Source organism: Mesoplodon bidens (genome assembly GCF_964165515.1).
Source record: "Mesoplodon bidens genome assembly, chromosome: 5".
In the NCBI taxonomy this organism is placed as follows: Eukaryota; Metazoa; Chordata; class Mammalia; order Artiodactyla; family Ziphiidae; genus Mesoplodon; species Mesoplodon bidens.
Genome location: NC_138161.1, coordinates 95,997,583 through 96,011,459, shown reverse-complemented (window position 1 = coordinate 96,011,459; position 13,877 = coordinate 95,997,583). Strand labels below are relative to the sequence as shown.

At 38.6% G+C, this 13,877-nt stretch overlaps 1 protein-coding gene across 7 annotated transcripts in view; it reads left to right on the top strand.

Moving 5' to 3' along the window:
- Positions 1-13,877, top strand: part of PEX5L (peroxisomal biogenesis factor 5 like) — a gene marked incomplete at its 5' end in the record, with an annotated part of 187,128 nt that overhangs the window by 91,999 nt on the left and 81,252 nt on the right. For 5 of the 7 annotated variants that reach the window (XM_081235909.1, XM_081235907.1, XM_081235908.1 and 2 more), the window contains one exon: positions 13,280-13,474. The exons of the other annotated variants lie outside the window; for them this stretch is intronic. In XM_081235909.1, the coding sequence (XP_081092035.1) occupies positions 13,280-13,474 (195 nt within the window). The remainder of the gene's footprint in view (positions 1-13,279; positions 13,475-13,877) is intronic. 7 annotated transcript variants of the gene reach the window in all.

Genomic DNA, 13,877 nt, shown 5'->3' with positions numbered 1-13,877 from the left:
TGGGGGGTGGGAAGGGGGGAAGCTTTGGAGCCATGGAGGAGAGCACAGCAACAGGGGTGTGGAGGGCAAAGCAGAGAGATTCCCGCACAGAGGATCGGTGCCGACCAGCACTCAGCAGCCTGAGAGGCTTGTCTGCTCACCTGCCAGGGCAGACGGGGGCTGGGAGCTGAGGCTTGGGCTTTGGAGGTCAGATCCCAGGGAGAGGACTGGGGTTGGCTGCGTGAACACAGCCTGAAGGGGGTTAGTGTGCCACAGCTAGCCAGGAGGGAGTCTGCAGAAAAAGTCTGGAATTGCCTAAGAGGCAAGAGACCGTTGTTTCGGGGTGTGCGAGGAGAGGGGATTCAGAGCACTGCCTAAACAAGCTCCAGAGACGGGCGTGAGCCGCAGCTATCAGCGCAGACACCAGAGACGGGCATGAAATGCTAAGGCTGCTGCTACAGCCGCCAAGAAGCCTATGTGCAAGCACAGGTCACTATCCACACCGCCCCTCCCAGGAGCCTGTGCAGCCCACCACTGCCAGGGTCCTGTGATCCAGGGACAACGTCCCCAGGAGAACACATGGCGCGCCTCAGGCTGTTGCAACGTCACACTGGCCTCTGTCGCTGCAGGCTTGCACCACATTCTGTACCCCTCCATACCCCAAGCCTGAATGAGCCAGAGCCCCCTAATCAGCTGCTACTTAACCCCATCCTGTGTGAATGAAGAACAGACACCGTGAGGAGACCTACACACAGAGGCGGGGCCAAATCCAAAGCTGAACTCCGGAGCTGTGGGAACAAAGAAGAAAAAGAGAAATCTCTCCCAGCAGCCTCAGGAGCAGTGGATTAAATCTCCACAATCGACTTGATGTACCCTGCATCTGTGGAATACCTGAATAGACAATGAATCATCCCAAAATTGAGGCAGTAGTTTTTGGGAACAACTGTAGACTTGGGGTTTGCTTTCTGCATCTAATTTGTTTCTGGTTTTATGTTTATCTATCTTAGTTTAGTATTTAGAGCTTATTATCATTGGTAAATTTGTTTATTGATTTGGTTGCTCTCTTCCCTTTTTTTAATATATATATATTTTTTTCTTTCCTTTTTCTCTTTTTGTGAGGGTGTATGTGATGCTTCTTTGTGTGATTTTGTCTATATAGCTTTGCTTTTACTATTTGTCCTAGGGTTGTGTCGGTCTGTTATTTTTGGGTTTTTTTTTTTCTTTTTTTAGTATACTTTTTAGCACTTATCATCATTGGTGGATTTTTTTATTGGTTTGGTTGCTCTCTTCTTTCTTTTTTATTACTTTTTTATATTTAACATTTTTTATTTTAATAACATTATTTTATTTTTTTTTTTCTTTCTTTTTCTTCTCCCTTTTCTTCTGAGCCATGTGGCTGACAGGGTCTTGGTGCTCTAGCCGGGTGTCAGGCCTGAGTCTCTGAGGTGGGAGAGCTGAGTTCAGGACATTGGTCCACAAGAGACCTCCCGGATCCACGTAATATCAAATGGCAAAAGCTCTCCCAGAGATCTCCATCTCAGAGATAAGACTCAGGTCCACTCAACGACCAGCAACCTACAGTGCTGGACACCCCATGCCAAACAACTAGCAAGACAGGAACACAACCCCAACCATTAGCAGGGAGGCTGCCTAAAATCATAGTAAGTTCACAGACACCCCAAAACACACCACCAGACGTGGTCCTGCCAACCAGGAAAACAAGATCCAACCTCATCCACCAGAACACAGGCACCAGTCCCCTCCACCAGGAAGCCTACACAACCCACTGAGACAACCTTACCCACTGGGGGCAAACAACAAAGACAGTGGGAACTACAAACCTGCAGCCTGCGAAAAGGAGACCCCAAATGCAGTAAGGTAAGCAAAATGAGAAGACAGACAAATACACAGCAGATGAAGTAGCAAGGTAAAAACCCACCAGATCAAACAAATGAAGAGGAAATAGGCAGTCTACCTGAAAAAGAATTCAGAGCAATGATAGTAAAGATCAAAAATCTTGGAAATAGAATGGAGAAAATACAAGAAACGTTTAACAAGGACCTAGAAGAACTAAATAGCAAACAAACAATGATGAACAACACAATAAGTGAAATTAAAAATTCTCTAGAAGGATTAAATAACAGAATAACTGAGGCAGAAGAACGGATAAGTGACCTGGAAGACAAAATACTGGAAATAACTACTGTAGAGCAGAAAAAAAAAAAAACATAATGAAAAGAATTGAGGATAATAAGGAGGATGGGAGGGAGGGAGACGCAAGAGGGAAGAGATATGGGGACATATGTATATGCATAACTGATTCACTTTGTTATAAAGCAGAACCTAACACACCATTGTAAAGCAATTATACTCCAATAAAGATGTTAAAAAAAAAAGAATTGAGGACAGTCTCTGGGACAACATTAAACCCACCGACATACGAATTATAGGGGTCCCAGAAGAATAAGAGAAAAAGAAAGGGACTGAAAAAATATTTGAAGAGATTATAGTTAAAAACTTCCTAAAGTGGGAAAGGAAATGGTCAGTCAAGTCCAGGAAGCACAGAGAGTCCCATACAGGATAAATGCAAGGAGAAACACACAAAGACACATATTAATCAAACTATCAAAAATTAGGGGCTTCCCTGGTGGCGCAGTGGTTGAGAGTTCGCTTGCCAATGCAGGGGACATGGGTTCGTGTCCCGGTCCGGGAGGATCCCACATGCTGCGGAATGGCTGGGCCCGTGAGCCATGGCCGCTGAGCCTGCGCATCCAGAGCCTGTGCTCCACAACGGGAGAGGCCACAACAGTGAGAGGCCCGTGTACTGCAAAAAAAAAAAAAAAAAAAAAAAAATTAAATACAAAGAAAATATATTAAAAGCAGCAAGGGAAAAGCAACAAATAACATACAAGGGAATCCTCATAAGGTTAACAGCTGATTTCTCAGCAGAAACCCTGCAAGCCAGAAGGGTGTGGCAGGACGTATTTAAAATGAAGAAAGGGAAAAACCTACAACCAAAATTACTCTACCCAGCAAGGATCTCATTCAGATTCGACGGAGAAATTAAAACCTTTACAGACAAGCAAAAGCTAAGAGAATTCAGCACCACCAAACCAGCTTTACAACAAATGCTAAAGGAACTTCTCTAGGCAGGAAACACAAGAGAAGGAAAAGACCTACAATAACAAACCCAAAACAATTAAGAAAATGGTAATAGGAATATACATACTGATAATTACCTTAAATGTAAATGGATTAAATGCTCCAACCAAAAGACATAGACTGGCTGAATGGATACAAAAGAAAGACCCGTATATATGCTGTCTACAGGAGACCCACTTCAGACCTAGGGACACATTACAGACTAAAAGTGAGAGTATGGAAAAAGATATTCCATACAAATGGAAATCAAAAGAAAGCTGGAGTAGCAATTCTCATATCTGACAAAATAGACTTTAAAATCAAGAATGTTATAAGAGACAAAGAAGGACACTACATAGTGTTCAAGGGATCAATCCATGAAGAAGATATAACAATTGTAAATATTTATGCACACAACATAGGAGCCCCTCAATATATAAGGCAAATGCTAACAGCCATAAAAGGGGAAATTGACAGTAACACAATAATAGTAGGGGACTTTAACACCCCACATTCATCAATGGACAGATCATCCAAAATGAAAATAAATAAGGAAACACAAACTTTAAACGATACATTAAACAACATGGACTTAATTGATATTTATAGGACGTCCATCCAAAAACGAGAATACACTTTCATCTCAAGTGCTCATGGAACATTCTCCAGGATAGATGATATCATGGGTCACAAATAATGCCTTGGTAAATTTAAGAAAATTGAAATCGTATCAAGTATCTTTTCTGACCACAATGCTCTGAGACTAGATATCAATTACAGGAAAAAATCTGTAAAAAATACAAACACATGGAGGCTAAACAATATACTACTTAATAACCAAGAGATCACTGAAGAAATCAAAAAATACCTAGAAACAAATGACAATGAAAATAGGACGACACAAAACCAATGGGATGCAGCAAAAGCATTCTAAGAGGGAAATTTATAGCAGTACAATCCTACCTCAAGAAACAAGAAACATCTCAAATAAACAAGCTAACCTTACACCTAAAGCAATTAGAGAAAGAAGACTAAAAAACCCCAACATTAGGAGAAGGAAAGAAATTATAAAGATCAGATCAGAAATAAATGAAAAAGAAATGAAGGAAATGATAGCAAAGATCAATAAAATTAAAATCTGGTTCTTTGAGAAGATACACAATATTAATAAGCTATTAGCCAGACTCATCAAGAAAAAGAGGGAGAGGACTCAAATCAATGAAATTAGAAATGAAAAAGGAGAAGTTACAACAGACACCACAGAAATACAAAGCATGCTAAGACACTACTACCAGCAACTCTATGCCAATAAAATGGACAACCTGGAAGAAATGGACAAGTTCTTAGAAAAGTAAAACCTTCCGAGACTGAACCAGGAAGAAATAGAAAATATAAACAGACCAATCACAAGCACTGAATTTGAGACTGATTAAAAATCTTCCAACAAACGAAAGCCCGGGACCAGTTGACTTCACAGGCGAATTCTATCAAATCTTTTGAGAAGAGCTAACACCTATCCTTCTCAAACTTTTCTAAAATATAGCAGAGGGAGGAACACTCCCAAACTCATTCTACAAGGCCACCATCACCCTGATACCAAAACCAGACAAAGATGTCACAAAGAAAGAAAGCTACAGGCCAATAACACTGAGGAACATAGATGCAAAAATCCTCAACAAAATACTAGCAAACAGAATCCAACAGCACATTAAAAGGATCATACACCATGATCAAGTGGGGTTTATCCCAGGAATGCAAAGATTCTTCAGTATATGCAAATCAATCAATGTGATACACTATATTAACAAATTGAAGGAGAAAAATCACTAGATCATCTCAATTGATGCAGAAATAGCTTTCGACAAAATTCAACACGTATTTAAAATAAAATCCTCCAGAAAGTGGGCATAGAGGGAACTTACCTCACATAATAAAGGCCATATATGACAAACCCACAGCCAACATCGTTCTCAGTGGTGAAAAATGGAAACCATTTCTGCTAAGATCAGGAACAAGACAAGGTTGCCCACTCTGCTGCTATTATTCAACATAGTTTTTGAAGTTTTAGCCACAGCAATCAGATAAGAAAAAGAAATAAAAGGAATCCAAATCAGAAAAGGAGAAGTAAAACTGTCACTGTTTGTAGATGACATGGTACTATACATAGAGAATCCTAAAGATGCTACCAGAAAACTACTACAGCTAATCAATGAATTTGATAAAGTAGCTGGATACAAAATTAATGCACAGAAATCTCTTGCATTCCTATACACTAATGATGAAAAATCTCCAAGAGAAAATAAGGAAACACTCCCATTTACCATTGCGACAAAAAGAATAAAATAACTAGGAATAAACCTACCTAGGGAGTCAAAAGACCTGTATGCAGAAAACTATAAGACACTGATGAAAGAAATTAAAGATGATACAGACAGGTGGGGAGTTATACCATGTTCTTGGAAGAATCAACATTGTGAAAATGACTATACTACCCAAAGCAATCTATAGATTCATTACAATCCCTATCAAACTACCGATGGCATTTTTTCACAGAACTAGAACAAAAATTTCACAATTTGTATGGAAACACAAAAGACCCCAAATAGCCAAAGCAATCTTGAAAAAGAAAAATGGAGCTGGAGGAATCAGGCTCCTGGACTTCAGACTATACTACAAAGCTACCATAATCAAGACAGTATGGTACTGGCACAAAAAAAGAAATATAGATTAATGGAACAGGATAAAAAGCCCAGAGATAAATCCACACACATATGGTCAACTTATTTTTGATAAAGGAGGCAAGAATATACAATGGAGAAAAGACAGCCTCTTCAGTAAGTGGTGCTGGGAAAACTGGACAGCTACATGTAAAAGAATGAAACTAGAACACTCCCTAACACCATACACAAAAATAAACTCAAAATGGATTAATGACCTAAGTGTAAGTCCACACACTATAAAACTCTTAGAGGAATACATAGGCAGAGCACTCTATGACATAAATCACAGCAAGATCCTTTTTGACCCACCTCCTAGAGAAATGGAAATAAAAATAAACTAATGGGAACTAATGAAACAAAAGCTTTTGCACAGCAAAAGAAACCATAAACAAGATGAAAACCAACCCTCAGGATGGTAGAAAATATTTGCAAATGAAGAAACTGACAAAGGATTAACCTCCAAAACATACAAGCAGCTCATGCAGCTCAATATCCAAAAAACAAACAACCCAATCCAAAAATGGGCAGAAGACCTAAATAGACATTTCTCCAAAGAAGATATACAGATTGCCAACAAACACGTGAAAGGATGCTCAACATCACTAATCATTAGAGAAATGCAAATGAAAACTACAATGAGGTATCACCTCACACCAATCAGAATGGCCATCATCAAAAAATCTACAAACAATAAATGCTGGAGAGGGTGTGGAGAAAAGGGAACCCTCCTGCACTGTTGGTAGGAATGTAAATTGATACAGCCACTATGGAGGACAGTATGGAGCTTCCTTAAAAAACTAAAAATAGAACTACCATATGACCCAGCAATCCCACTACTGGGCATATACCCTGAGAAAACCATACTTCAAAAAGAGTCATGTACCACAATGTTCATTGCAGCTCCATTTACAATAGCCAGGACATGCGAGCAACCTAAGTGTCCATCAACAGATGAACGGATAAAGAATATGTGGCACATATATACAGTGGAATATTACTCAGCCATAAAAAGAAACGAAATTGAGTTATTTGTAGTGAGGTGGGTGGGCCTAGAGACTATCACACAGAGTGAAGTAAGTCAGAAAGAGAAAAATACTGTATGCTAACACATATATATGTAATCTAAAAAATATATAAATAAAAAATGGTTCTGAAGAACTTAGGGGCTGGACAGGAATAAAGACTCAGACGTAGAGAATGGACTTGAGGACACAGCAAGGGGGAAGGGTAAGCTGGGATGAAGTGAGAGAGTGGCATGGTCATATATACACTACCAAATGTGAAATAGATAGCTAGTGAGAAGCAGCCACATAGCCCAGGGAGATCAGCTCAGTGCTCTGTGTCCACCTAGATGGGTGGGATAGGGAGGGTGGGAGAGAGACGCAAGAGGGAGGAGATATGGGGATATATGTATATGTATAGCTGATTTACTTTGTTATACAGCAGAAACTAACACACTACTGTAAAGCAATTATACACCACTAAAGATGTAAAAAAAAAAAGATAATTGGACAGTTAAATATGGTGCCCATATGTAACCTAAACAGAAGAGCATTCTAGAGCTATGTGTTTAGGAGAACTTAAATTTGACAAATAAAATCAGCATTGTTGCAGAACTGCAATTTTTGCTCAAACCATAAAAAAAAAAAGAAAATTCACTCTGACAATTTTTCTGTGATAATTGGAATATTTACTCAATTTTTAACATATGTACTGGAATTATTAAATTTAATCATCTTAGTCTTTGTTTTATTTGTACCACCTTGACTGTTGCTTTTTAAATATATTTTTTATCTTCTTTTCTGTCAAAAAGAAAATATATATATATATATATATGTCAAGGCAGAAACACTATATTTTTGTTAATCCCTAAGGATTATAGTTCTTTTTTAAAATTATTCCAGACCCACAATTTATATCTCAATATGTAACATAATTCACATTATTATACATTTTTAAAAAGGAGAAACTTTAGCATACGAACACCTTAGAAAAAATTCTAACATGGCCCAATAATTTTATAGCTAAAGTTTCTGGGCAAAAGGTATAGTTATCATTTTCTGTCAAAATTTTTAATAGTCATTTTTTTTTTTTTTTTTTTTTTTGTGGTACGCGGGCCTTTCACTGTTGTGGCCTCTCCCGTTGCGGAGCGCAGGCTCCGGACGCGCAGGCTCAGCAGCCATGGCTCACGGGCCCAGCCGCTCCGCGGCACGTGGGATCTTCCCGGACCGGGGCACGAACCCGCGTCCCCTGCATCGGCAGGCGGACTCTCAACCACTGCGCCACCAGCGAAGCCCAATAGTCATTTTAAATGGAACATCATTTCAGAATAGTATGAAATTACATTGTGAAATCAGGACAGTCATTGAACATTATGTGTCTATTACATTATGTATGTCTTTACACTTAAGGAATGGATAGTAAACAATCTTGGAGTAAAATATGGGGCAGAACCTGCTTTAAGTTGTACCAAGTCAATCAAATAGAAATTTGAAGAACCTTGTATTAAGATGAGAGGCTTTTAAACTCGGCATTTTCTTCCAATGAAAAAATAAATCCAGTGTGCCACCATCTTGACAACTCTTTAACTATATAAAGAATATAGTTCTTATATAACTCAACACAAAGTAAACAATATAGCAGTTATCTCTTCCAAAGGTCAGTCAAATGCAGTTTTTTTTCTCTGACCCTAAAAGAACATATCAATCTTCTACCTCATAGAAGTTCTAAATTATAATTTTGTTCTTCAGTATTTCAATTTTTTTTAAATTTCTGCTTGTTTCTACATTAAGATTAACTTTTGTCATCCAGTGATGATAACTTCAAGCTGATCAAATAAGGATGTTTTCCATTTTTTTGACATTAACATCCTAAATTATCTTTTATTCATCTGTAATCTAGATAGACAGTTAATTCCTCGACCCTCTTAAACTGTGTCCCTAAATGGTAGGTAGACCAAGATTGCTAATATCCTTGATTTTTAAATGGTAAATATATATTATACACAGATGCATGTAAAAAATGCTCTGACAGTAACTAGAAAATAGATATTTTTAAGATACTGCTTATGTTATAGGACAAGTAATTACTATAAAACTTGCAATAATAACTTCTCGTCCTATAATCTCCAAAAAATATAATATATGTCAAAGTATAGGAAAGAGTCTTCTGAAAAGCAAGAAGAATAGGGGGTCCTTGGCTTACATTTATCAATCTACATAATCTAAAAATAATTTATCCATAATCTTGAGCTATTAAGTGGACAATTACTTTAGAAACATTTTTCAAGATTTAAAATATAAGAGTATCACTCCTTGGTATGGGACCTGTATACCTATCAAAGAAACCCCTATATATAAGGGAAAAGATATCCTTAACAAAGTTCACGATGCCATCACAGCCACCTAATTAAATATCTTAACTGCAGAATTAGTGTAATTTTTCCAAATACATTTTTATAAAACCCAAATAGCCATGAACCCAATGGCATGCCACTTTAGAGAACTTAGAAATTTGGGAAGTAGCTTTAATTATGTATTCCAATAAAAAGGCAAAAGTTGGTTGAATTATTTAAGTTCAGTTTATCTATTTGACATCAAATAGATAGCAAAATATCTCAATCTAAATATCTCAATCCAAATATCTCTAGCAAAATCCTTCCTAAAGGAGTTTGCTTTGTAAGCATTATATTAAAGAATTCCATGTTTTCTGGAATGCCAGAGTAGCTTACAAATCAAAACAGAGATCCCATCAGCTCCTTGAAGCACATTCTGTGACTGCCCCAGTCAGGCTGTCCATGGTCTGTCCTCTCTGACCACTCCTTGTAGATTTATTCCTTTAGAGAAAGTCACTGAAAATCTGAGGCTCATTATACAGTAGTGGTGTTAATAGCATTGTGCTTACCATTAAAGTATCAAATAAGTGCTTCATAATAGGTGCTACCTTATCCTAACTATTCTAAGCAGCCTCACCTCCTAGGGCCCAAGTAATCTAGTATTCATAAACATCTTCAGTGCCCTGTGGGAGCCTTCCAGTTCAATAGGTTGTGATCTTCAATCATGTGTCCTTGAGAGAGATAGAAACAAGTACTTATATAACATATTACATCTTCTATCTTTAGGAAATTCCACCCAGTGGAATTGTTATCAAAAAAAAAAAAAGTTTTTGCGGTTGCCAACTATTTAAATCATGCCTCAGACTACCCAAACTGGCAAATAATTGGTAGCTAAACAAAAAATAATCAAATCCACATCAACAGGGTCAGCACATTGCTTCCAAGATCACATAAAGTCTAGAGAGAAATGGTGAAGAGCACAGGCTTGGGGGTGAGGGGACTGTGTTTGAATCCTCTATGGACACTGACCTACCAGCTGTATTATTTTCCTATTGCTGCTGTAACAAATTGCCACAAATTCAGTGGCTTAAAACAACACAAATTTATTATCCTACAATTCTGGAACTCAGCTGTCCTAAAATCAAGGTGTCAGGAGGGCTGCATTCCTTCTGGAGGCTCTAAAGGAGAATTCATTTCCTTGCCTTTTCCATGGTAACCTAGAATTTCTTGGTTTGTGGCCCCATATTCTATCTCCAAAGCCAACAGCATAGCCTCTTCAAGTCACTCTCTGTTTCCTTTTCTCCTCTCTCTCTCTCACTCTCTCTCTCTGTCTCTCTCACACAATTGTACACACACAATTTCACTTCCACTATAACAGATGATTATTTTAATTTAAACACAAATTCTGGAACACAAACCTTCATGTGTCTAAGAGAATCTTTAAAATCAGATTAAGAAAATCAGTAGAGCAGACACCCCCTTCCATGCTAAGCTATGCTATCTTCGAACCCCATATGAAACAGTGAGACCCTTTATTTTTATCTTAACTAAAGTGCACACCACACGCACACACACACACACACTAAAATGAGATTTGTCTTTCTTCACAAAGTGAAAGGCTGAACACATCCTTCTATGCTATTGAAATTGTGTTTCCCAAGGACTCTCTCAGCTTCAAGCTTGCCATTCAACCTCCAAGGCACCCCCTTCATCAACTATAACAAATAGGGCCTTTTGTCTGTGTCAAGCAGTTGTTTCACATTTGCTGGGGAAAGAACAAAGGAACAGAGAGCTCAGAACAAACGCAGGAAGTGCTGAGGACAGTTTGGAGGGGAAAAAACGTTACTGAGCCAAGTTTGAATTCGCAATTCAGTCTTTGAGCAATTCATTTATTCTGAATGGTAAGAAAGATATAGAATTAAATTAATACTCATCAGTTATTATTCTGTAACAAATGTAATTCCTATATGCAAGAAGCCGAGTCCTATGTAATTTGTTTCTAAAATAAGTGTAGGAGCAAGTGACTAATTCTTAATTGTTTGCGCAATTAGTAAAAAGACATATATGGCATTCCAGAGACTGTTATCCACTTCCTTCCTTCTGTTATAAGGAAATCACGGTGGGCCTATAGAACCCCTGTCAACACAACAGTGGCCTGGAAATTTCTATTTAAACATTCAAAGGATATGAAATGTGTGGCATCCTAGCCTACCTTGGCTGCTTGCTGCATTTAAATTTTAGACATCAAGCCAGGCAGCTGAGCTCTGAAAGCTACTCTTTTCCCCCCACATTCAAGTACTTGCTCGCCACAAAATACTCTTCATAGCTCAGAGCATCTTGCATTGGAAAGTGGTTCCTGTCTCCTCAGGAAGACTGGGACAAGATAAGCTCAGATGAGATGACACTTTCAGGCCTTTTTATGAAAAATTTACTTCATAGCATCTTCTGTAGAACCAGTATCTTGTCTCATCCTCCATTTTATTCCCAGTGGTGTTTCCTCTTTCTGTCGGTGTATGGATCTGATTCTTGCCTGAAACAGAGAGGAGTGAGGAAAATAGGAGCAAGAACAAGGAAAAGGAAAGAAAAGCATCACAAGTTGGCCACCAAAGAATGGAAATAACATTTATTGAATACCTACAGTATGCCTGGCACTTTACACATTTGATTTGCAGATTAGATAATTTAATCTTCATATCATACCTAAAGGACAGACTTAATTCTGCATTTTTCAGATGAGGACACTGAAACTCAGAGAGGTCAAGAAGCTTACTCCAAGTCACACAGCTAAGCAGTAGTCACACAGTAAGCTAAGTAGAGCCAGGTCTTTCCACTTCACCATTAACATCCAACTGTTGTAATTTGTAACTGAAATCAGAAAGCAAGATTACTGAGAGTAAAGATTCTATCCTAAGAATCCCGTAGGATGGTTAGCTCATGAGGAGCTCAAAGTTCAGTACTAAAGAAATCCTGGTTGTGAAATTAATTAAGCCCTGACCCTGCCTTGAATGCAAGTGGGAAATAGCTGGAAGAGTGTTGAGATGTCAACAAAAATCCATTTCCTACCAAGAGACAAGCCGGGAGATCAAAGAGGAGAAGGAGAGGTGCTGCAGTTGTAGACAGTGCTGGGAAGGGTTTGCACAAGGAGTGTCCCTGTCACTTGAGTGGCTTTCCTAAGCTAGCCAGGTGGAGACCCTAGGTTAGGAAGCCATCAGGCCAGTTCAGAAGCCAGCCCCTCAGGTACCAGGGCTGAAAGAGAGGTAGGGCTGGACCATTTCTCACAATGAGCTAGTCAAACACTTGCACTTACGAGAGAGAAGAATGAAGGGTTACAGAGCTTGCCTTTTTAATTCTCATTTGCCTAGTTTGCATTTGAACAAATTATTATTTCTGCCTTCATTAGAGTATTTAACACAGTGTAATCAACCTGCTGGGAAGTAAAAGTGTAACCATTTTATGGTTTGTTACACTGAAATTTAAATTTGCATATTAAGCACCAAAGGCATTAGCATGTGTACCCTATTCATTAACTATGGATTATAAAATATCTCTCTAGTGTGAGCCCAAACAGCAAGCCGTTTTCTGATTGAACTGCTTAATTAAATAAAAGATTATTAACAGCATTCCTTTATACCCTGGTTACTTTAGTAGTTTGAAATTAAAGCACAGAGACATTCAGAAACTTTACCAAATCTTCCTCATCACTGTTTTGCAAACATCTCTCTGAAAATGATAGATTGACCCTGCTCTGGAAAAACTGCACTCTGAAATAAACCTCTTTATAAATGAAGCAAAGCCATAAAGTAAATAGTACCTGAACTCAGATTCAATTTTATCATTTTAATTCCGTTCAAACCTTCATCACTGGTGAGGCTGGTCTAAGTCCTGTTCTGCAGATTTCTACCGTGACAAATAAAGGAGGACATGCAGCAAGCTTCCCAGTCTAAATACAAACTATTTTTATAAATCAGTGGTGAGCTAACTTAATTTGGTTCTTCTAACCTACACTACAAACACAAAATCCTTCTGCACCCAACTGAAACCTATTTTTTAAAAATAATTTCAGAGCAGTAAGTGAGCTTCTTTTAACCTCTTCCATCTTTGATAGTATTGACCACAGGTTTAGATCTCCTTGACCTGAGTGAACCCGTCTCTCAAACCCAAACCAAAGCCAAGAAGTTGGAGGCCTCATCGAAAACCTCATCCCTCAAGAAAAAGGCTGATGGGCCTGACCTCATCAGTGCGGATGCTGAGCAGAGAGGCCAGGCTCTCCGAAACGCAGAGACGGCATCCCTAGACTTAGGTAAGGCAATAGCTTGTGTCTGCTGCTGTTCACTCGTGCTTAATACAACAAGGAAGTTCTACAAATGACATTAAAACCATGGATAAAGCAGTAGAAAAGATTAATTCTATGTAGGAAACTGGACAGGACACACTTCTTTGTGCTTAGATTAAATAGCAGTTGGAGAGCTCAACTTTGCAGAACTGGTGTGGATTTATACATTTATTTATACAACCCATGTGTATTGAGTTTCTGATAGATGGCAGGTACCACACTAGGCACTGGAGTTACAATAAAAATAAGACACGAATCTTGCTCTCTAGGAGAATTCAGTCTATAGGGGAAGAGAGTCTAGAAAGAGAAAACTCTAACCCAAGGTCCGGGAACAGCCAGAAGGAACAGTAACATGTAACGTGTGGGGATA